Source organism: Nothobranchius furzeri, chromosome 8 (assembly GCF_043380555.1).
Source record: "Nothobranchius furzeri strain GRZ-AD chromosome 8, NfurGRZ-RIMD1, whole genome shotgun sequence".
NCBI classification, from domain to species: Eukaryota; Metazoa; Chordata; class Actinopteri; order Cyprinodontiformes; family Nothobranchiidae; genus Nothobranchius; species Nothobranchius furzeri.
This window is the reverse complement of record NC_091748.1, coordinates 50,065,002-50,089,508: the sequence shown is the minus strand read 5'-3', so window position 1 is coordinate 50,089,508 and position 24,507 is coordinate 50,065,002. Positions and strand designations below refer to the sequence as shown.

Genomic DNA, 24,507 nt, shown 5'->3' with positions numbered 1-24,507 from the left:
TTTCTGGCGGTGTTTACATGGACCTGCGGAACCGGGTTTTTGTGAATATTCGGATTTTAAAAGGGTTACTGGCTGCATGTAAACGCACTGAGTCTTGTTGCACCCGGAAAAAAGGCAGGCCGCCAAGATATGTAAGCAAGCTATGCTATCCGGGCCGGGCCGGGCCGACCAGGTACAGATGAGAATGGCCCAAAAGATTCAAGGCTCCTGCCTCAGGAAATTACTCCTAATATTCCCAGTCATGCTTGTGTGATCTTTTGTGATGACCACACAGAACACAAACACACACTGGATGAAAAAAAAAATGCATCACCAGTGATTTTAAATAACTTTGAACATGTTTGCTTTCTAATTGTCTGCTTTCTGGTTATCTCTCCTAACTGTTTTGTGAAATCATCACAAAACGGGATTTTTAGGGAAACCCAGCAGCAGCAAGTGAACGTAAGCTGAGCTGGGCTGGGGAGAACGAGCCAGCCGCGTTTGAATCAAGGTGAGCCAAGCCCAGCATAGCTGAGCTCAGCAGTTCAGGCCAGAGCCACTGTGCACCGGAGCAAGTTAGAACCGGTAACTTTGGGTCTCATGATGCTGAAGTTACCACTCTGTAATCAGAAGAGCAGTGGTTATTTTCAGAACAGAGGAACAGATATTTGATTGGTATGTTTTGTTAGTCAAACTGAGTTTGTACACAGATAAAAGAGAGCACACACTGAGGAGACCAGGGGCTAATTGTGTTTGCACAGGAGAGAAAGGCTCCTGATGGATGATAATGCATCTATCAATAGATCGGCCTTCATTTCTGATCTACGCCACGGTGCAAAAGTGCTGAGCCATCACTAATGTCTGCACACTCTAATTCCCGAAGCCAGGCTTTTATGTAATTTTTAACTAATCTTCAGAAACATTCCTCCTGGAAACATTTCAAAGGGTTTCTTTGAACTTGCCTGTTTTTCTCCACATAATTTCATTCTTGAATTCTAGACCATTAACAGCTGAATGTAAAACGGCACCTAAATCAAAGGATGAATCCGTTTTTGTTTCCATATCTTTTGTGTGGCAGGATAATTGGTTTGTACCAAAAAGATATATTCCAAAACAAATGAGTAAGAACCTTGTTCTTGTGAACAAGTATTAGCCCCCTACAGATTTCACAAGTTCTTGTTTATTCAGCCACACATTAAAGGGCCCATATCATGGAAAATCCACTTGTTGGAGCTTTTTACCACGTGATATTGTTATTTCCTCCAGAAGCTAGTCTGGTCAAACCTATCCCTCCTGGCCAGCAGAATATCTAGTTTAAGATACTTGTTTTGTAACAGACTTGGTAATCCAGTGGTTAAAGTGCCACACTGGATGCCTTAAAGCAGTGGTTCCCAAACTTATTTAGCCGCGCACCCCCTTCTATGTCCCGACCATGTCGACGCCCCCCCCCCCCCCCACACACACACACACACACACACACACATCGGGGCATGGCTTTATATATATATATATATATATAAGATGTCAAGCTAAACAGACAGGGTTAAAAAAATTCCCCATCACTTTCATTTTTTAAATAGTAATTAATAAACATTCGATACCATTACAATTTCCTTTCATTTAATTTCAAATAAATATTTAGAGTGCCCAGGTAGCACATAAACAATGCAATTTAACAGTTTTCTTAAAGTAGGAACGTTTAACCTGTGCAGCCAGAGCGCTCTCCTTCCTTCTGCTCTGCTTAAACCTGAGCTGATCACCTACTTGTGCGTAATCAAATGTCAATAGGGGACAAGATAAAGCCATGATGTTCACTTTTACCTCAGACCGACTTATTGCTTTTTTATGGTGAGGCTGAATCTGTGATCCGCTGCCACGCTGACTGGAATAACAAATGCTGCAGTAACATGAGATGTGGTCAGGTTCATGAGGAGTCACTGGCTGGAGCGGACCCGACTCATCCCAGAAGCTAATATCTTAATTTGACCTTGAATGAAAAATAACCTCTTTAAAGTTTTTATCACGGTGGAGGCAGCGTTCATTTCTGCCTTCAGTCTGATGGCGCGCCGGAGTTAAAGCAGCGTGCGTGCTTATTGAATCTGTGTGTGTGTGTGTGCGCGCGCGCGCGCGGCACAGCCACTCAAGTCACCGCGTCTCGCGCTATTTAAACCGATGTTGTAAAATTACTTCTGCCCAGCCAAGATGTGCTCACTTGTGCACCCGTGAGCCGTGGTTCAGCTGGAACGCGTCTGACCTCTGACAGACGCACTCTGAACTTCAGATCTTCAGCGCGCTGTCAATAGCCTGAATGGGAATCATTTCTTGTTATTTTGTTACATCCACAATGTTCTGTGTGTGAGGTTTACAACGTCAGAACACCTGCATGAGACAGGGTGTTAATTACAATCTGCCAGAATGACTCGCCACCTTCAGATTCCTCCAACACCGTTAAAAATGATCAAATACGGAACATATCGGCGTGCGCAGGCCAGAGTGCTGAAGCTCGGCGCATTGTTATTATGAAGCTAGGGCACATGCGGAGGACACACGATCGCGCAAAAATATACTTGTTTTCAATTACATTTATTGGGCTCACTTACTTTTTCTTTGGCCCACCCACAAATGAGTTTCTGGCTACGCTAATGGTGACACATGACAGACTTCTCTGAGCTCCGCAGCCATTACACTTTTCACCTCGCGCACCCCCTAGCGGCAGCTCGCGCACCCCCAGGGGTGCGCGCACCACACTTTGGGAATCCCTGCCTTAAAGAGCAAGTCACCCCCAAATCAACTTTTTTTTTCTGATAAACTATATAAATGTGTGTCTACTCGTGCTGCAGACACGTGTAGTTAATAGTTTTGTACTTTAGTACATTTTAGTTAAAATTGTAATTTTCTGCCTAAAACGGTCAGTGTTGTGCCGTTGTCAGGTAAAAACTCTTTACTGCATTAGAATTTAAATCTGCCACCGCTACTGGCTAAGAGGTATGCTATGATGTAAACTGGTCCTTATGATGTCACAATGCCGTTGTGAGCCTGTGTGTGTGTGTGTGTGTGTGTGTGTGTGTGTGTGTGTGTGTGTGTGTGTGTGTGTGTGTGTGTGTGTGTGTGTGTGTGTGTGTGTGTGTGTATTTGTTAGCGGCTCCACCCTCTCGGTCTGCTAGGCAACAGCATTTGTTGCATTTTTCAAACATGAAGAGGGAGTGAAGTAAGTTTCTTGTAGGGGGTGACTTGCTCTTTAAGCACTGGACTACCATAGACAGCCCGGCAACTAACTCGCTTAAGATGCTCTGGTAGTTATGTTTTGTTGGACCTGGAATGGGCAGAGTTTCACTGAAGCAAACCGTTTTATTTCTGCGAAGTCCGTCACGGGCCGTGACCTGTTGCTAGTTGAGATCTTTTAGCCCAGATTATGCTGTGAAACAGTTTCTATTGAGGAGAAATCTTAATTCTACGGCAGGAGTCAGGGCTTTCTAAACATGGGTCAATAACAGTCAGTTCAGGATTTCACAGGGGGTACAATTACTTTTTTTTCCCACAAGACCAGGCTGAGGTAGTTTCTTTTTACTTGACAGTAGAAACAGTAATTTTAAAAAACAAAAAAAGATTTTTAATTTTTTTCTGGTTCTTTGGTTGATCGAACACTGTTTAGTAACAACAAAATAGAAAAAATCTGTAAAGGGCATGCATAATTTGATCATATTAATAGAATAGCAAGAGCCTTTTTACTTGAGGCAGTTTGTCAATTGTTTAATCATCTGATGCATCACATATAAGATACTGTAAAAACAAGGAGCATGTGGTTGTAAAAAAAAGAAAGAAAATAAAATCCAATTAATTTCTCTCCAGTGTTTGTGCTCGTTCCCCTGAAAATCTCTTTTCTCGTTGCCAGTCATAAACACAAATTATTCTTTAATTAACTGCATCAGTAAACTGAGCAATAAGCATTATAATCCAGTTATCAGGAGTATTGTAATACAACTCTGGTTAGCATATCTTTTGGTGTCAGAAAGTTCAAATGGACAGAAGCATTGTTTAGATATGCCACCAAAATGCTTGTCTGCTCACATGAGCGGCTGCACTCAAATCCAGTTTGTTATTACTAGTTAAGATTATATTCTGTTTCATGAGAGTGATTGACAGTTGATGATAAATGTAAAAATGATTAATTTTTGCTCATTTTTGTGCACCGAGTTTACAAAAATATCTCTGATGGCATTCAGCCAGCAGTCCTCCGACAGACATTTAAATTCATTAAAAGGTGTCACACCCTGCCAGGAGCCCAGCTCTTTGTTTCCTGTACTACACTGACATCCTCCTCTCACCTCTGTGTCACTTTCTGTCCTTCATTAACCAGAGTCATCCCAGCTGTGTTCACTTGTATTTAACCTCTCTCTGTTCTCCTTTTCAGTTGCCAGATCGTGGTTGTCTTTTAGCTCTTCGTTCCAGCCTTGATTAGTGTTTGCTCTCAGTATTTTTGACTTGGTTTTGGTGCATCTGTTTCTGCACTTTTTTGCCAGCTAACTTGGACTTGCTTGTTGGAATATTTACCTGCTTTTTGACCTCTGCCTTATTAAAGGACATTTGCCTTTTACCCAGGGGCGGATTTAGCAATTTGGGGGGCCAAGGTGAACACAGACACGGGGCCCCTTACACTAAATTTTTGACAATCTTACCTTTAACTGGATTTGCGAAACTCTCCCCTCTTCTGACATGAGTTATTTTCCCTTTTTATTAGTCCTCCTCTTTTTTTTCCTGTATATCCCTCCCTTTGAGTGCTTTCAATATTTGCTCTGCTTTCTTTTTTCTGTCAGCGCTCCTGTGCTTTAGCCTTAGTTATTTTTTTTCTATTTTCCATTTTGGTCTGTTTTCCTCCCTTTAAACATTTTCCATTGTCTTTCCTTTCTGCTTCCTTTTGATGTTTACATCGAAAAACAACGTCACTTTCAGAAGTGAAGATAAAAGCTTTTATTAAGCCACTAGGATAACTTCATGTCATGCTTGATGTTTTGACTATCGCTTTGAGTTTGTTACGAATGCTCCAGCCTCTCTTCTTATTCTTATTTGTGGTCTTATGGCACTTGTCAAACAACAATTTGGTGCATTACTGCCACCAACTGGATTGGAGTGGAATGACTACCAATCACTTCCTGTTTGTGCATCGCAGTCTTAATAACCCTCTTATGACCATAATTATAACAGGGCCGCCTGGTATTTTTTTTAATCTTATGGCTGTAAAATTGTAATAAAAAGTGCAAAGTGTGTGTAACTCTTCTCCTTTTTTCAGAACAACCTCAGCTTTCCGTGTATGGTTTGTATTTCCAAACCACTATAACATTTCATGAAAAGAAACGTGAAGCCACTTCTCCTCCAGCTTCATGGCTGCCAGTCAACTTTAGGATTCATTTCTTAATCCTGGTTCTGGTCTATGGGGCCTTAAATGGACAAGCACCATCTTACATTGGTGATCTTCTTAGTCCCTACACCCCCAGCAGGTCCCTGAGGTCCAGTGATCAAAGCCTACTGGTTTTGCAGCACCAGGCTAAAAACCAAAGGTGACAGATCATTTGCTGCTGTGGCCCCCAGACTCTGGAACTCTCTTCCCCTGAGCCTGAGATCAGTGGACTCAGTGGTCTCCTTTAAAAAGCAGCTGAAGACTCGCTTGTTCAAGCTGGCTTTTGTATGACCTTCTTCACCACTCTCTCTTTATTCTGCTCTCCCCACCTATTCCACCTTCCTCACTGATTTCCCTCTTTCCTATTCACTCTCTCTCTTTCTTAAAATTTTTTCGTTTAAATCCCAATTGCCTATTTTTGCTCATTTTAAATATATTTTTAAACATTTTCTGAATGCTTTTTTATATTTATATTTTTGTTTTTGTGAAGCACCTCGTGATTTTTATCTTGACAGGCGCTATAGAAATGATATCATCTTCTTCTTCTTCTTCTTCTTCGTCTTCTTCTTCTTCTTCTTCTTCTTCTTCTTCTTCTATTTAGAATGTATGTCTATTACAGCCTTTAAAAAATCAGCTTAAAAGTGAAAAAAGCAAAAAACGGATTTGAATTTTTTACAGTTATTACTGAACAGGAACTTCAAAATTACTGGGCAAACAATTTAAACTTTGAACTGAAATGCATCTATTCTTTAAAAAGTTTGAACCTTGGTGTCTTGTAGCAGTTTTTAAGACCATTTATTTTTGTAAACTTTCAGACGGTTTATTTGATGTGGTAGACCTTGAAGCAGTTTCTCTCCAGCTGCAGGCAGAGTCCTGCACACCTCACACTACCATGGGGTGCTTCTCTTGCACACCGTGCTGCTATACCAAAAACATTTGTTTTAGCAAAAATAATTATTTATTGTAAAAAGATAAACAATGCTGGAATGATGCTGAATCTTACAATTAGCAAATAGTTGAGGGTTGTTCAATAAAAAATAAAGACTGAACAAACGTTCATATCCTGGTTCACTGGAGATCTGTCCTTCTTCGTGGTCACCGTCTTCAGATATAAGCCTTCTGGGACACCTAATAGATCGTGGTGATTTTCTTTGAGGCATTTCCATAATTTCATGCTGGCTTTTTATGCTGATTAGCTTCCCCGTTCCGTTATCCGCTTTCAGCGTGGCGCTGCGCTCCGTTTCAATCAGGCTGTACAGCAGGATTTCCCCTCGTAGCGATATTTTCCCTAACTCTGATTGCTTCATGCTATAGATCGTTGGAAAGCTGCTTTTATGTACTTTTAGGAACAGTTGGAATTTCCTGGATCTGATCAGCCATTCAAAAGTTATACAACAGAGCATTTTGGATGACAAACTCAGCACTCTCTGAATCTTTGTTGTGATTCGGTGCGCTCAAGACAGGGAATCCCAGTGGCTACCGTAATGTATTGTATATGCACGAAAAGCCCCATTTTTAATCTTTTCAGCACTTTTGGAATTTTAATGATATCTTGAAGGGTTCAGGAATTATGGTAATGAGAAGTGCGCATGTCCAATCCCGTCTGCGGCCACAGGTTGGTAATAAGAATATTGTGGCATTAACAGAGGGGTGCTGGCTGTCAGGGCTAGGGGGCCCCCCAACACAAGGGGGCCCCAAGCGGCCGCCTACCTATGCCTAATGGTAAAACCGCCTCTGCTTTTACCTCCTCCTTCTCAAGCCTTGCTTTTGGGTCCAGTTCCCTATACCTGACAGCAGGATTCTCAAATGCAACAAACAATTTTTGATTATGTGAAAGTTTTGTCACATTCTTCATATTTTTGAATGTCATAATTTGTTTTCTCATCATTTATGTGCAAAACCAAGAATTTTTTAGCTGAAAAATGTGGTTTGACAAATTTTATTATAACAATTTCTCCAAAAGGGATGAAAAAAATACTAAAAACAGATTTGTGTGAAAAGATTTGACAAATATGTGACACACAAAAGAGAAAGGGAAATATAACCTACATTGTTTCCATAGTTACTATGCTCCTGTGAATTTAAAGGTACAATAAGTAATAATTTTACTGTGAAATATTCATATAATAGCCTAATGTCTCAATCTTGTTGGAAGGAAGGCAACTTTGAAACAGATTTCTTTCTCGGCCAGCTGGAAGGTTGCCAGTTTTTCTCCTTTAAAAATAGTGGAGAAAGGATGTAGCTATTGGCCCAATCCCAGTGCCTGCACTGCGCCCTGCAGTCTTCTGTGTGGTGCGCATGGAGGAAGTGTGCAGTAAGTCTTCGAGTTCGTGGTACACAAGTGTGCAAATAACTGCTGCATCCGGACAGGGAGCATCGTGTCATCGGCCGCAATGCATGTGATGCTGCTGGTCGCTGTGATGCTTTAAAAAAATAACTTCATTAACAACAAACAAATAAACAACTATTTGAAATAAATTTACATTCATTGTTGCTTTGTCTAAAACATTCAGAGCATCAATTATTAATCCATTCATTCATTTTCGGCCGCTTATCCAGGATTGGGTTATGAGGGCAGCAGCCTGAGCAGGGAGGCCCAGACCCTCCCCAGCCACTTGGGCCAGCTCCTCCGGGGGAATCCTAAGGCGTTCCCCTGCCTGCCGAGAGACATAGTCCCTCCAGCGTGTCCTGGGTCTCCCTTTAGGTTTTCTCCTGATTGGACATGCCAGAAAACCTCACCAAGGACGCACGTCCAGGAGGCATCCTAACTAGATGCCCGAGCCACCTCAACTGGCTCCTCTTGAGAGCATCAATTAATCATCATAAAATAAACTACTTTCATTTAAAAATACATATTTTTAGAATAGGCACTTGAGCCCTTTCTCCCGCAGCAAAGGATTGTGGGTAATACAGACTTGGATGAAGTGACAATCAAGGGTGCAAAAAGGGCGTGATCAACTTCCGCACATAAGAATCGGAACACCCTAGGTATTTGCACCCCTTGACGGGATTGCGCATTTGAAGAGTGCCTGTGTGGAAGCGCGAGAATTGGACCTTTGTTCACAATCCATCCTACAAACCTCCTGGTCATAAGTGAGCCCACGGGATTGCCAAGTCTGCAACGTCTTTTGTAGTTCAACACCAGCTGGCAAAACGCACCAACATTTTGTGGAAAGAATGGTAACAGTAACAGAAGTGACCCAGAAGTTATTTCTTGTACCCCAAAGAAGATACGACATATTTTTGTTTTGCCTTATTATCGTGTAAAGAAGGCTAGAAGCTAACATTTAGCTAATGTTGAGCTAACAATGCTAAGGTTGAACAAGAAACAAATAGTTGAGGGAAGACCCAGGATACGCTGGTTGGACAATGTCTCTTGGCTGGCCAGGGAACGCCTTGGGATTCCTCTGGAAGAGCTGGCAACAGCCATGAAACTCAGAGCGGTAGTGATAAATAGACTGCAGTAACAAGCTTTGACCACAGGATGTCATTATTACTTCATGCACCTTTAGGGTTGTATTCCAGTGTGGTTTGTCTTTTATAAATTCAAATGGTCCTGATATGTATGCTGCCGGGGAGAAGGCAGGAACATGCGGCAGTGCCTGGCTCGGGTTCAGGGGCCTCAGGTAGACCTTGGCTCCTCTGCTGTCCCATCACAGGGGAGGGGGATGTCCAGGAGGGAGAGGACCCAACCTTACCTGGATGTCCTGTGTCTTATATAATCTGGAAGTTGTGCAAATGCAGGGATGGGCGTAGATATATTCTGCTGGGGTGGGGCTGGGTTGTGTCCTCGGACTCCGTGAGGCTCTGCGATGCTGCTGCTTTGAGCCCTGGCAGGATGGGCTGGGGTATCTATGCCCTGGGTGGCATTTGGACAACAGAGGTGCCTATTGGGGCCAGTGGGGGAGCTGGCTCCCTGGAGGGCTAAGCCCAACCAGCCATTCCTCCCCATCCCCACATATTTCTCTCCTCCTGCTCCCTCACATCATCACACAAACATGCACATAGGACCCCATTTCCGCATTCCTGTGGCAACCTGCTCCCCAATTTTATTTGCACCTTAAACACTTCCACCAACGACATTCCACGCAAACACACACTTAGGGCCATGGGAGTGAGCACATTCAACGGCATTTGACAAGGGGATCTCTCAGCCTCATCCCAGGTGCCGGTGCCCACTCCCAATTTTAAACTGCACTTAGACACTGAGGGCTGTGGGTGCAAGTGGGGTGGTGTGGTGGCATCAGCTGGCATAGGCCAGACGATGCCTGCATTGCCCGCTCACCGCAGCCATGGAATACACCTCATCAACACTCACTAACACCATATTGGAGCAGGTGGAGGGAGACTAGGGGTCTTAGCACACCTCTGTTGTCGCTTGGCTTCCTGGGGCTGGAGGCTAGGAGGGAGATCTGGCCGTCTGGTTGGGGTCTGGGTTGGTGGGTTGCTGTGCTCAGCGTTGGGCGGGGGAGCCTGCTCATCAGCACCCCAGCAGAAAGGGTTGAACTCTGGGAACCGGTAATGGTTGTACCCCATGTGCAGCAGCACCGGGGCCAGAGTGAATAGGGTGTGTATGGGGAGCATGAGTGGGTGTCCGGCGTGCATTTTTGTAGTCTTTGGTTGTATGTGTATGTGTGAGCATGAGGGAGTGAGTGTGTGGCTGTGTTTGTGTATGACTGTGTATGTCAGGTGGGGCCTTTGACCCCTCCCTTCTCCTGGGACTTCTTTTGAAGACAGGACACGCTGGAGGGACTATGTCTCTCGACAAGCAGGGGAACGCCTTAGTCTCATAGGAATGAATATAAAAAGCTGAATACTGAGCCAATAACAGATTCCTGTTGTTGATCTTTTTGAACTATCTGTACTTAAAACTAGAAACAACTTAAATTTGATTGACCATCAGAAGGTGGGAAAGTGCCCCGCTGCCTCCCAGCTCCCTGATTGGTTGAGAGAGGTCAATCATCTTTTGGCTAAATGGAATTACACACCCACACAAGTGAGACATCAAATCGATCGGCTTGGCCTAAGGAATCCATCCATCCACATATAAATCCATCCATCTGTCCGACCATCCATCCATCCATCCATCCATCCATCCAATAAACCATCTAACATCCATCCAACAATTCATCCGTTATTTCATTCATCTAACCATTCATCCATCCCATATCAAATCTGAACACATGTTAATCTATCAGTTTCAGATATCAGCAAATATTTCTAAATTCACAGTTCAGCCAATTGTAAAAATGTACCCGTTAAACTATTCTCATTCAAATGCCAGCTGTTTAACATTTCAAATTTTGAGTTTTTAATTAATATTCAAAGATTAAAGTTTTCTGCTGTTTAGCATTTTTTATCCATTCTTCACCTATATTCTGAGCTTTATTACACTTGTTGGCAGGGCCAGATTAACACTTTGTTGTACCCTGGGCAACAATATTAAAGGGCCCCATCATCACGACCCAAGGATCACCATAATATGGTCACATACACAAGGGTGTCAGTTTGTTTTCAGAATTGCTGGGGACAATAACCATACACTTGAGTGGGGTTTAAAAATTGCTGGGGACAATAAAGTAGGCTAGCACAGGGGTCGGCACCCCGCGGCTCTGGAGCCGCATGCGGCTCCTCCATCCATCTGATGCGGCTCTCTGTACTTTTAAAATAATGAATGGATATTTAAATAAAATGCTTTATATTTTACTGCATTAATTTTACATCTGTATGCCAATTCTAAATGTAAAGATTGTCTGCGTAAACCTGAACAGGTCCAACCCAGTCTTACTGTGAGACCGGGTTGACGCGTCACGCTTGTGCGTAATCATATGCGCTTCTGAGCTGCTTTCTGACCTTCCCCACCTACATAGTTTAATTACAACAATCAAACGTGACAGAGCCCGGATTTGTATTCTGAACAGTCTAAACATGTTTTAAAAAGAATCGCGTGACAAAAGTGGCACCTGCTCAGTAAAACCACCAACAGGGTGAAAAATATCAAAATATTGTAGCAGAGACGGGCTACAACTTCTGGATCATCTTTATATAAATCGTTTTATTGATTATCTTCTTATGAAAGATAACTTTGACGTACACGAGCGACCAGGCGCGTTGCAAACTTTTCAAAAGTGTGGGGATGTTGTCTGTGCCTAAAATAAGTTCATGCTATTCATCTTGTTAGTTTAATTTCCATAATAGCGGAGCAGGTGCGGACTTTAAACACGTCACGCATGTCTCCGTTTTAAACATGTTTAAACTGTTCAGAATACAAATCCAGGCTCTGTCTCGTTAGATTGGTGTAACTAAAGTTTGTACTGAATGAAACTTTACATTAAACCATGTTGAAAAGAAAAGGATCCGATTAAATTGTTTCCCCCTCATTTACAGTCACGACGTACAGTGCAGTGCGCGTGGCTCTGGGGTTAATCAAGTTTAATTGTTTCTCTTTGCAACAATCTTCACAAGAAGGCAAAACAGTTAAATGACAGGTTACAGATATTTCCATTTGACTGTTTATTTTGACGGATAAACTCAAGGATGTTCGTTGATTTCCTCCCACTGAAGCGGTCTGGAAACCCGGTCTCTCTGAGGGATGTGTCACTTGGAAAAATGTTATTTTTATGAAATTATGAAAGTTTGGCTGAACAGCGCTTGTTCCCGTCTCCAATATGGAGACGCATGACGCATCCAGTCGCCTCTTCAGCTCAGAAAGCACCTGTAGGGACATTTGATCACGCACAAAGTTTATGTGGAGCATAAGCGGTCGGGCCACGGCAGGTGAAATGTTCCTAGCCTACATGAAGTGAAACTGTTTAATTGTAACATTAATATGTTACTGGACACGCTGGTCAGGTTGGTTAGACCAGTGTTTGAAGTGGAAAGCACACACACACACACACACACACACACACACACACACACACACACACACGCACACACACACACACACACACACACACACACCAATTAAAATAACGCTGATAGCGTGGACTAGAAGACAGGTGATGGTTTACGTATTTAAATGATGATCAGGCTGATGTAAAATGTAATCTCCATCCACATCCAGACACAATTATCCTCTATTCTTTCTCTAGTTGCTCTGCTCTTGTCTGGGCTGATAGCTGACGGTGCGCGCGGCACGCCTAACTAGCGGCTGATGCACATTTTACGCATTTGGAGAGGTGGGCTGGATGCTTTGCGTTTACTGGAAGCTGGTCCACTTAACGCACGGGTGTAGACTACATATTAATGACAAATGAATGAAAATTAAATTGGGAGTTTTTACTTCATATTTTAGAAATAATAATGACTCCTTGAACCGTCACCTTATCGTGGTGGAGGAGTTTGAGTGCCCTAATGATCCTAGGAGCTATGTTGTCTGGGGCACTTAGTGCCCCTGGTAGGGTCTCCCATGACAAATTGGTCTTAGGTGAAGGGTGAGACAAAGAACGGTTCGAAGGATCTTTCATGGCGGTTAAAACGAAGAGTCGGAGTACCCGGCCCGGAGGGTTACCGGGGTCCCACCCTGGAGCCAGGCCTGGGGTTGGGGCCCGTGAGCGAGCGCCTGGTGGCCGGGCTTTCGCCCATGGGGCCCGGCCGGGCCCAGCCCGAACCGGATACATGGGCTCGTCCAACTGTGGACCCACCACCCGCAGGAGGAACATGAAGGGTCCGGTGCAATGCGAATCGGGTGGCAGACCAAGGCGGGAGCCTTGGCGGTCCAATCCCCGGACAAGAAAACTAGTTTTTGGGACATGGAACGTCACCTCGCTGGCGGGGAAGGAGCCGGAGCTTGTGGCAGAGGTTGAGCGGTACCGGCTAGATATAGTCGGACTCACCTCGACACATTGCATTGGCTCTGGAACCCGAGACCTGGAGAGGGGTTGGACACTCTACTTTGCTGGAGTTGCTCCGGGTGAGAGGCGGAGGGCTGGGGTTGGCTTTTTGTTAGCCCCGAGACTCTCTGCCTGTGTGTTGGGGTTTACCCCGGGGGACAAGAGGGTAGCGTCCTTGCGCCTTCGGGTCGGGGAACGGGTCCTGACTGTTGTTTGTGCTTATGGGCCAAATATCAGTTCAGAGTACCCACCCTTTTTGGAGTCCCTGGGACGAGTGCTAGATAGTGCTCCATCAGGGGACTCCATTGTCCTGCTGGGGGACTTCAATGCTCACGTGGGCAATGACAGCTTGACCTGGAGGGGTGTGATTGGGAGGAACGGCCCACCTAATCTGAACTCGAGCGGTGTTTTGTTAATGGACTTCTGTGCAAGCCGCAGTTTGGCCATAACGAACACCATGTTCGAACATAAGGATGCCCATCGGTACACTTGGTACCAGGGCAGCCTAGGTCACAGGTCGATGATAGATTTTGTAGTCGTATCATCTGACCTGCGGCCGTATGTTTTGGACACCCGAGTGAAGAGAGGGGCGGAGCTGTCAACTGATCACCACCTGGTGGTGAGTTGGATCAGATGGCAAGGGAACATGCCGCGTAGACCTGGCAGACCCAAACGCATAGTGAGGGTCTGCTGGGAACGCCTGGCAGAAGAACCTGTCAAGACGGTCTTCAACTCCCACCTCCGGCAGAGCTTTGACCACGTCCCGAGAGCAGTGGGGGACATTGAGTCCGAGTGGGCCTTGTTCCACTCTGCGATTGTCGAGGCGGCTGTTGCTAGCTGTGGTCGTAAGGTGGCCGGTCCCAGTCGTGGTGGCAACCCCCGTACCCGCTGGTGGACACCAGAGGTTCGGGGAGCCGTCAGGCTGAAGAAGGAGGCCTACAGGGCGTGGCTGGTCTGTGGGTCTCCGGAGGCAGCAGACAGGTACCGGATAGCCAAGCGGGGTGCAGCAGTGGCAGTTGCCGAGGCAAAATCTCGGGCGTGGGAGGAGTTTGGTGAGGCCATGGAGAAAGACTATCGATCGGCTCCAAAGAGGTTCTGGCAAACTGTCCGGCGCCTCAGGAGAGGAAGGCAGCAACTCGCTCATACTGTTTACAGTGGAGATGGGGAGCTGCTGACGTCAACTGAGGCTATAGTCGGACGGTGGAAGGAATACTTTGAGGAGCTCCTCAATCCCACCAATGCGCATTCCGAGGAGGAACCAGAGCTGGGAGGCCTGGGGATGGACTGTCCGATCTCGGGGGCAGAAGTTGCTGAGGTAGTCAAACAACTACACAGCGGCGGAGCCCCGGGGGCGGATGAGGTTCGTCCTGGGTATCTCAAGGCTATGGATGTTGTAGGGCTGTCATGGTTGACACGTCTCTACAACATTGCGTGGTCATCGGGGGCAGTTCCTAGGGAGTGGCAGACCGGGGTGGTGGTCCCCATCTTTAAGAAGGGTGACCTGAGGGTGTGTTCCAACTATAGGGGGATCACACTCCTCAGCCTCCCTGGAAAGGTCTACGCCAAGGTACTGGAGAGGAGGGTCCGATCGATAGTTGAATCTCAGATAGAGGAGGAGCAATGTGGTTTTCGTCCTGGCCGTGGAACTGTGGACCAGCTCTATACCCTTGCAAGGGTGATGGAGAGGGCATGGGAGTTTGCCCAAGCAATCCACATGTGCTTTGTGGATTTGGAGAAGGCTTATGACCGTGTCCCCAGGGGCATCCTGTGGGGGATGCTCCAGGAGTATGGGGTGGGTGGCTTTCTGTTAAGGGCCATTCAGTCCCTTTACCAGAGGAGCGTCAGTTTGGTCCGCATAGCCGGTAGTAAGTCGGACCTGTTCCCAGTGAGGGTTGGACTCCGTCAGGGCTGCCCTTTGTCACCGGTTCTGTTCATCACTTTTATGGACAGAATTTCTAGACGCAGCCGTGGTGTGGAGTGTGTCGAGTTTGGTGGCAGGAGAATCTCGTCTCTGCTTTTTGCGGATGATGTGGTCCTCCTAGCTTCATCCAGCTCTGACCTTCAGCTCTTGCTGGGTAGGTTCGCGGCCGAATGTGAAGCGGCTGGGATGAGGATCAGCACCTCCAAATCTGAGACCATGGTTCTCGACCGGAAAAGGGTGGCTTGCCACCTCCGGGTCGGGGGAGAGGTCCTACCTCAAGTGGAGGAGTTTAAGTATCTCGGGGTCTTGTTCACGAGTGAGGGTAGGAGGGATCGGGAGATCGACAGGCGGATTGGTTCGGCGTCTGCAGTGATGCGGACGCTGAGCCGATCTGTCGTGGGGAAGAGGGAGCTGAGCCAGAAAGCCAGGCTCTCGATTTACCGGTCAATCTACATCCCAATCCTCACCTATGGTCATGAGCTTTGGGTAATGACCGAAAGAACGAGATCGCGGATACAAGCGGCCAAAATGAGTTTCCTCCGTAGGGTGGCCGGGCTCAGCCTTAGAGATAGGGTGAGGAGCTCGGACATTCGGGAGGGACTCGGAGTAGAACCGCTGCTCCTCCGGATCGAAAGGAGCCAGTTGAGGTGGTTTGGGCATCTGGTCAGGATGCCTCCTGGACGCCTCCCCGGGGAGGTGTTTCGGGCATGTCCTGCCGGCAGAAGGCCCCCGGGTCGACCCAGGACACGTTGGAGAGGTTACATCTCCAATCTGGTCCGGGAACGCCTTGGGGTCCTGCCGGAGGAGCTGGTGGACAAGGCCGGGGAGAGGACGGCCTGGAGCTCCCTAATTGGGATGCTGCCCCCGCGACCCGGACCCGGATAAGCGGAGGAAGACGAAGACGAAGACGAAAATGACGGGGGAACACATTTATGACGTCTTTTTAAACTAAATTTTCTAGCGCGACCTGCCTGCTTCACTAAGTCACTGCTTATTAAGGTCCATCCAAAATTACCGTGGCCCACCCAAAAATGAAAACCTGGCGCCGCGCCAGTTATAAACCTCTGCAAATTGTTGTTCTTCATTTTATCAAACTCAGACTTTGTACAGCTAATGTCAAGATGTAAAATTATTCAGTCGAGCTCTTCCGTCCCTCCCTCTCCTGCTCTCCTGGAAACCCGACATCGGCTGTCAGAAGCAGAGGTGAAGAAGGAGATGAGGCAAACAGAGTGAGTGTGACGTAAAGAAACCAGACTGGTGTGGAGGTGAGCAAAACAGCTGGAAAAGTGTGGGTGTTGAATCCCCCACGGGTGCGACGCCCATGGTACCGGCTGCTGTCACCTGTTGTGAGCAGCGCTCTGCTGTCTGTGGGTAGGCCCCGCCCACAACGATGCGACTGCTGCGGTGTTTTCTTTACTGTGGGAAATGGGTAATAATGGCTCTTTGATGGGAACAAGTTGCCGACCCCTGGTATAAGATCTGAGCTGGTAAAACAAAAATCCTCATCAGCAGGCTTTTTTGAAAGTGGGGGGGACACAGCTGCCAATTACAAGTTTTGCCGGGGACATGTCCCCGGTGTCCCCGGTTAAAATGACGCCTATGCACATACAGAATATTTCACTTATATGCAGTAAATATACTCAATACTTGAATGCCTGGTATCACGTAACCCGCTCAGGGAAAACTTTGGCCCACCTCATGTGGACTGACCAATGAGGAGTCTTAACATGAGGCCCTCTCTTCATTGGTCAGTCTGCATGAGACTGACTCTCAACTGACGTTCAGTCATAGGCGGCGAAGCGTCTCTGTGCAGCGCAAAAGCCCGGGTAGACAGTTTGTTTAATACAGGGTGACCATAGTTCCATTTCCAAACAAGAGGACAGGGGATCTGTGCCTATGACGTTGGGACCCATTTCGTTGTAAGAACTAAAATTAATATCAGATTCTGCCAATAAAAGGGCTCCAAAACAATTCATATGCAAATATTTAGCATATTTAATGCAAAATCTAATTTTTCTGCTTTAGTGCTGCAACAAGGTTTTATTAATAAGAAATTATTATACCTTTTGTTTTACTACAGTATCGGTACGCTTCCTGTGCACGATCATTAAGGATGTTTGTTTCAGCTGTGAGATTAGACGATAGGATCAATGAAAAAATAAGTTGTCACACACTCCATGGAAACTTCCAGAGAATCCACAAATAGTGGCTTTCAAATGGTTTTGTTACTTTTTGCAAGTTTAGAAAAGAAGCAGATGAGACAGCGTGTCTGATAATTTAGTTTTTCATCTGATAACATGTCAGCGATGCCTGAGGAGCTTTTATAAACACTGTATAACTAATACTCCTGGAGAGGGTATGGAGTACACAGAGGCTTCTGGGGAGCCCAGTTAGGGGGGGTGGGGGTGGGTGGGGTCATTTTGCCTTGGCCCCCAAAATGTCTTGAAACGGCCCTGGGTGTGTGACAGAGTTTTGAAGGTGATCTGAATTGTATCAGATGTATAAATATGACATGTGTAGAACTTATTGTTTTATACAGGTAAAAACGTGTAGTGGAGATAAATCTACGTACATTTTACTTTTCAACACTTTGTTTTGTTTTCTTGTTTTCATTTAAATATTTCCTGTCCTGTCTGTCTCTCATCTTCCTGCATCTCCTCTAAACTCTCCAGAAAAACTGCTGCCTGGATTCTTACTTTTTCACCTCATCAGTTACTTCTGAGCAGATCAAAGGGATCTCCTGACCACAAAGCGGAGTGCGCGTCAATGCTGCGTCAGTGAGGTGAAATCACCGCAGCACAGGTGATGAGCTCCGCAGTAGCAGAGAGCTTCAGGCACAAATAAGACAGAAAGTAGAGAACACGTGTGGACATGAACGATCGTGTGTTAATTATAGTTTTTTGGTTGCGCCACTTTGAGAATGGACCGTGCGCTGGAAGCAGCTGCCCGGAGCGCTGCGCACCAATCATCGCTCTGCCGCTCTCTGCTCAAAAGAGTCATGAATGATGTAATATAGGTAGAAAACGTTTATTTTTTCCGGCTCTCCCTGGATGTGTAGGATATCCATCTCCCCGATAATTCGATCCCTGCTCCTGCATGAAAACCCGGACATTTTCATCAATACAAAAAACCCCCAGATGCCGGACAGAGAGTGAAAAGTGGACATGTCCGGAGAAAAGAGGACTAATAACGCGGGAAATTACAGATACAGTATTTTGCTCGTGCCCTTGCTGCCCTGGGCCAGGGCCCTTTAGGGTTCGTGAGCCCCTGGGCAATGCCCAGTTGCCCAAATGGTTAATCCGGCCTTGCTTGTTGGTGATTTTTGCTTCTAAATCTTTAAATACATTCAGCTCATTTTGACAGTTTAGCTTAGTTTCAGCTTCACTGCAGCTATTCAGCAGCTTCAGCAATCTGTTTCTGAATTTGGCTTATGCTACTCATTTCACAGTTCAACTAAATATAAAAATGAAACTGTTAAACTAGTCCTACTCAAACAACAAGTGTTTAGACATTTTTGCTGTCCAGAGTTTTGTGTTAATGTTTAGTTTAATGTTCAGATTTCAGTTTTCTGCTGTTTAGGATTGTTTTCTCCATTCTTCACTTTTTGTGCTTTATTTACATTTTGGTGCTTTTTGCTTCTAAATCTTTCAAAACATTCAGCTCATTTTAACAGTTTTGCTTAGTTTCAGCTTCACTTGAGCTATTCAGCAGCTTCGGCAATTAAGTTTCTGAATTCAGCATATGATGCTAATTTCACAGTTCAGCTAAATGTAAAAATTCAACTGTTAAAATAGTCCTACTTAAATAACAGGTGTTTAGACATTTTAGCTGTCCATTTTTTTAAACAATGTTCACAGATTTCAGTTTTTTACTATTGAGGATGATTTTTCTCTATTCTTCACTTACTTTTTGTGCTTTATTTGCTTGTTGGTGCTTTTTGCTTCTACATCTTTCAATTCATTCAGCTCATTTGGACAGTTTTGCTTTGTTTCAGCTTCAGTTCAGCTGTTCAGCAGCTTCAGCTTACAATTTAAGCTATCCAGCATTCAAACAGCATTTGTGCAATAAATGCAATTTTTCTAGTTTTATTTTATTTTATTGTATTTCTCTTTCTGCAGGCCTAGAAGCAGAATCTTGTTCATTATTGTTTATTTTTGTGGACACCCCCCTCTCTCTCCCTCTCCCCCCACCTTTTGTCTTTTCCTTCTTTCTTTCTTTCACCTCTGTCTCCGTGTCTGGTCGGAATTACAAAGCATTCAAAAACAATAACAATAAAGTTTTGAGTATCAGGCGTGACATTAAAAGCAGACGCTTTGATGCTCCACCTGAGAGTAAATCTGTAAGGCTTGTCACCAGCATTCAGACATCAATTCTGTTTGCTTCACAGCCAGACAGGACACGGGGAAAATAAATTAATAAATAAAATAAATTCAAATACATCCTGCAATTGAAGAGTTTTATTTTTAATAGAGCCAATTTAGTTTAATAATTAAGTTGTGTAACTTTCAAAAAAGCAAACAGTTTCCAGTTTAACTGTGTTTGGATTCAAGTCCAACGCCAGATTGGAAATGTGACCAACAACCATTTCACTTCCTACTACCAGCATTACAGCATTTGTTCTCATGTAGAGGTAAAGGATTCATCAGTTGGACATTTTATTTTTTGACGATTCTGGTTCTGAGGGTTGATGCTGATTTCTAGTCGTCCAGCTATGACCAGCTGGTGCTGATTTCAGAGAACGTTAACAGAATGTGTTCTTATTTTATTTCTGGTGAGAAGTAAATTAAAATTTTCATTGCTGCGGGTTGACCAGGCATTTAAAACTAAATGTATATGTTATCATTTATATTTTAGGTTGATTGGCTAATCACCATTTATTCTGATCAACGGTGAGTTCCAATCACCAGACATGTGGTTGGTGCATTCTTGATCTGCAATCATTCACGGTTTTGTATGAAAAACCCAACTCAATAGTTTTCTAAGCTATCCCTCTAACGATAAGCCCCCCAACCTTCCTTCCTGCCCCTGTGCTTGTGTGATAAGTGTGGAAACTCAGCATACCTCCTCCCACTGGTGAATGTACCGGATCAGCCTGGACAGCCTCAGAAGACGCAGCAGACTGAGGATCTTGGTGAAGCGGACAATACGAAGTGCACGGGCTGTTTTGTACACCTCAGAGTCAATCCCCTTCTCCACGATGAGGAAGATATAATCCACAGGTATAGAGGAGACAAAGTCCACCACAAACCAGCTCTTCAGGTACTTCTTCTTGATTTTCTTGGGGTCTAGGATGATCTCTGTGTTGTCCTCAAAAACGATGCCCGTCCTGAAGTTGAGGACTAAGTCCATGAGGAAGAAGGTGTCGGACACCACGTTGAAGATGATCCAAGGGGTGGTGGTTTCATCCTTGAAGAAGGTGATGCCAACGGGGATGATGATCAGGTTGCCAACCATAAACATCAGCATGGTGAAGTCCCAGTAGAACCTGGTAATAAGGATTGGTGCTGCATTAAGGTCGACAATGGACTCTTATAGCAAATTAAATTTAAAAAGCCAAACTGAATTTTAGTTGATTTATGTTTAGAGTCTACAGGTGAAAGTCGTAAAATTTTAATATTGTGCAAAAGTCCATTTGTTTCAGTAAAACCAAAAGGGGCCCACACCAAGTACTGAGTACATATTCATGATTTTACTCTTTCAGAGGTAATATCATTTAAACTCCTCATTTTATTGATTTCATGTGATATTCTAATTATCAGAGATTTTGAATTTGAGGTTTCCCTAAGCTGTAAGCCATGATCATCGCAATTATAACAAAGAAATACTTGAAATATCTGACTTTGCGTGGAATTAGTCTATCTCATGTATTACTGTCACCATTTAAGCTGAATTACTGACATAAAAGAACTTTTGCACCATAATCAAATTTTATCATTTTAATGCCTGGACATTCACAAAGGAGCTTCTTTGCAGCTGATATCAAATTCTAACAAAGATGCTGATTTTGCTCCAGCAGTATTTATAGATTTATTTTCAACCGTAGGGATCCATTTTCAAGGGCGGCACAGAGAAAAGGTACCCTCACTACAAAGACTTGCAAATAATTTGTTTATTTGTGTGTTTTTAATTGCTAATTGCGTCAACTCGTCTGCTTACATCACCTGACTTGGTACAAAAAGGAGGTCATCAATTAAAATAAAGGATAAAAATGAACATCGAGCAGGTAAGGAAAGCAGCTGTACAAGAAAAGAGTCTCATCTAAATGACTCAAGACAAATAACTTAAAATCAACATTTAAGCCATGCACTGTGCAAAACATAATATGTCAATAAAAAACCTTTGAACCCTTTTTTGTATTGTGTTGCTGCTCTTCATCATCCAATAAATTCTTAATGAGAAATAACACATTTTTAAACGCGTAAATGAAAATATTCCCTAACATTAAGCCTTTAAGGTTTATCATGTTTATCAATATGAGCGATTTTAAACATTTTGGTTGTCATCTTGAGCTTTTCCAGATCAGCTTAGAAATAAAAAAAATGGCAGAATTTTATTGCCAATTCACGACTAAATCATGTTTTAATAAAGATGCATGCCATAGGAAACATTATTTCTGATTGGCTTAATGAACTGTGAATTGGAATGTTTATTATGTGAAGTGCCTTGAGACGACTCTTGTCGTGATTTGGCGCTATATAAATAAACTTGAATTGAATTGAATTGAATTCAATAGGTCTGCACTAAGTGTGTGACAGAGAACTATTATGATGGCAGTAGCTCAACAGGTTGAGCGGGTTGTCCAGTGATCGGAAGGTTGGAGGTTCGATCCCGGCTCTGGACAGAGAATTCTGCTGTTGTGTCCTTGGGCAAGACACGTAACCCACTTTGCCTGCTGGTGGTGGTCGGAGGCCCCAGGACAGCTGTGGCTACATAGTATCTCATCACCATCTGTGTGTGAATGGATCAATGATACACTGTAGTGTAAAGCGCTTTGGAGTCGTTACTCTGAGAGGCGCTATACAAGTGCGGGTCATGGTATTTTGATGTATTTCATTAAAAGAACCGGAAATTAGGATTTATTTTTCTGGTTAGTTGTCGGAGCTGTCCTTGGTGCTGAATGGGATCTTTTGCAGCATTCCTCAAGATTCTTCACCAAATTAACCACTTTTAATTAAAAATAACAGATAGATAAACTATCCATCGCTGATCTCTTCTATTTGACCACCATTTAAATGTAAGTTACATTCAATTATTCATCAGTAGTAATGGTCTTTTTAGTTGACTTCATATTCAGACACTCCAGATGAACTCAGTCCAGCAGCGCGCTAACTCAGACCGTCCCATACCTGAAGTCGCTGTATGGGTGGATGATCCAGTTGCCCGCTGACTTTACACGCTCCTGTTCCTTCTCCACCGCCTTCTGGCTCCCGAACATGCGCAGGGAGAACTTGTTAACTCCAGGCTGAAGCATGGAGCTGAACTGCCGCTGCATGTATGTCTGATTCCCTCTGTTGTCTCCATCATCCGTCACTATATGGGAACCTTCTTCTGCTTTGGAAAAAGTGACAGAGTTTCTGGATTGCTGACTTGAAAAGTGTCCTATACTAGTCGGGACGTTGGAGAAGGAGACTCTGGAGTCCTTTTTCTCCATCGCTGCGCTTGCCTTGACGTCGGCTCCGGGCCCCTGGGTCAGGGACCCCGCTGAAGGGACAGAAGCATCCCCGCTTGCAGACTCCCCCTCGTCTTCTCTCGCTCCGGCTCCATCCGCCTGCTTCTCCTGTCTTGAGATGAGGGAAGACAAACTCCCTGAAATGGTAGGATCTCTCCTACAGTCTCCGTTTTTATTGCATATCATGCTGATTGACACCTCTGAAGCTGTGTCCCCTCTGGTCCAGTCGTCTGTCTCAAAGCCACCAGCAGCATCCCTCTGGCTCAGAGCAGAGACAGCGCAGCCCTGGCTCGGAAAGAGCCAGAGCTCGTTGCTGTTGGAGTTTTTACGCGCAGCGGACGCGGCCCCGCCTCCGAGGGTAAATTTCTTCATCCTAATTCCCCCACCACTACCATGGTCCTCACATCCGCTCAAACTGGTTCGCTGAGGTTGTCCAGGAGGCTGCTGCTGGAATGTGGGCTCCTCCTCGTCCATCAGAGGGACACACCCGAACCTTAGACCCTGTGGCGATGCGAGGGCGGCGGCGGCTCAGGAAGGAGCAGGACCAGCCCTTTACTTTCCATTCACATCACTTTAGGATTGTCAGCGCACCGGTGGCGTTGCTATGGCTGCTGTTATTGTGTTTGTAAAAGGGAGATGACAGCATTACCCCTAGGCTACAACCACCGTACTGAGGACAAGGGGAAACCCTGTGAACCACACCCAGGATGAGAGTAAATAAAACAACCATCTCTCTAAAAATAGATAAAATACATAGTTAAATACAAACGTCAAGTATCTCACCTGGTGGACCAAAAAAAAGGACAAAGGTAACTGGAAGAAGTTACAATAATCCCGTGTTATTATCGCATTCCAGTGTTAATGTTGATGACCGATTAGAAATGACCAGTTGGTAAATATTAGGCAACATCTACTCTAAACCATAGTGAAGGCTGCCTGCTGGGTCACTGAGATGCCCCAGGTGATGGGATCATTCTGGTCAAATGGCTCCATCTGGTGGAGAAATTAAGTCATTACAAAAAGCTGAGGCCGACTCAAAATGTGTTACCTAAAATTAGACAAAAGCTGACTTTGCGGCATTGTCCAAATATAAAATATACACCAGGCCCAACATTAAAGCTAATCATAGCTGACCTGGGTTTCATTCAGACACGACTGACAAAGATTTTAAAAATTAAAACTGTTCCATTTCCTCCTAACTAAATAGAAAATTGTAAAGCACATTGAATTGCCTGTGTTTGAAATGTGCAATAAAGCTGCCTTGCCCTGCCCAACCCTAAACCAGGGGTGGACTGGCCTATCTGGCATTCTGTGGTGGGCCGCTGCGCTTGCAGCTTCCATCGCTGGTGGAGCTTTGCTCTACACTGAACTTCATTTTTCCCTTAGCTTTCGTTTGGGATGCTTAATGTGGTGCTCTGTGTGCCATTCTTCGTAAAGTCAAATTCACAACACTCACTGCGCTAAAATTAATGCCAATATAAGTTAATCTAAACTTTCCGCAAGGCTATAGGTAAATGTTAGGGATAAACTGCCACGTCGACAGAATCATTTAGAAATATCCAATAGAAAATAATTTGAAGCCTAAAGATGTTTAACTAAAACCTTTAGTATTTAAAACCTTTAGTATTTAAAGTTTCCACATTAGTTAACAAAAACTTAAGACAGAAAAGGTACCACTTAGACATGGGGAAATGTGAATAAAAATGCA

The 24,507-nt window shown here is 44.6% G+C and overlaps 1 protein-coding gene across 1 annotated transcript in view; it reads right to left on the bottom strand.

Moving 5' to 3' along the window:
• The window catches only part of hcn2b (hyperpolarization activated cyclic nucleotide-gated potassium channel 2b), a 109,699-nt gene extending 85,310 nt beyond the window's left edge, over nucleotides 1-24,389 (bottom strand). The window contains exons 1-2 of the mRNA XM_054730003.2: nucleotides 22,477-24,389; nucleotides 20,192-20,615 (exon numbers count right to left, since the gene is read on the bottom strand). Of these exons, the coding sequence (XP_054585978.2) occupies nucleotides 20,192-20,615; nucleotides 22,477-23,273 (1,221 nt within the window). The 5' untranslated portion in view covers nucleotides 23,274-24,389. The remainder of the gene's footprint in view (nucleotides 1-20,191; nucleotides 20,616-22,476) is intronic.
• Between the last annotated feature and the right edge of the window lie 118 nt (nucleotides 24,390-24,507).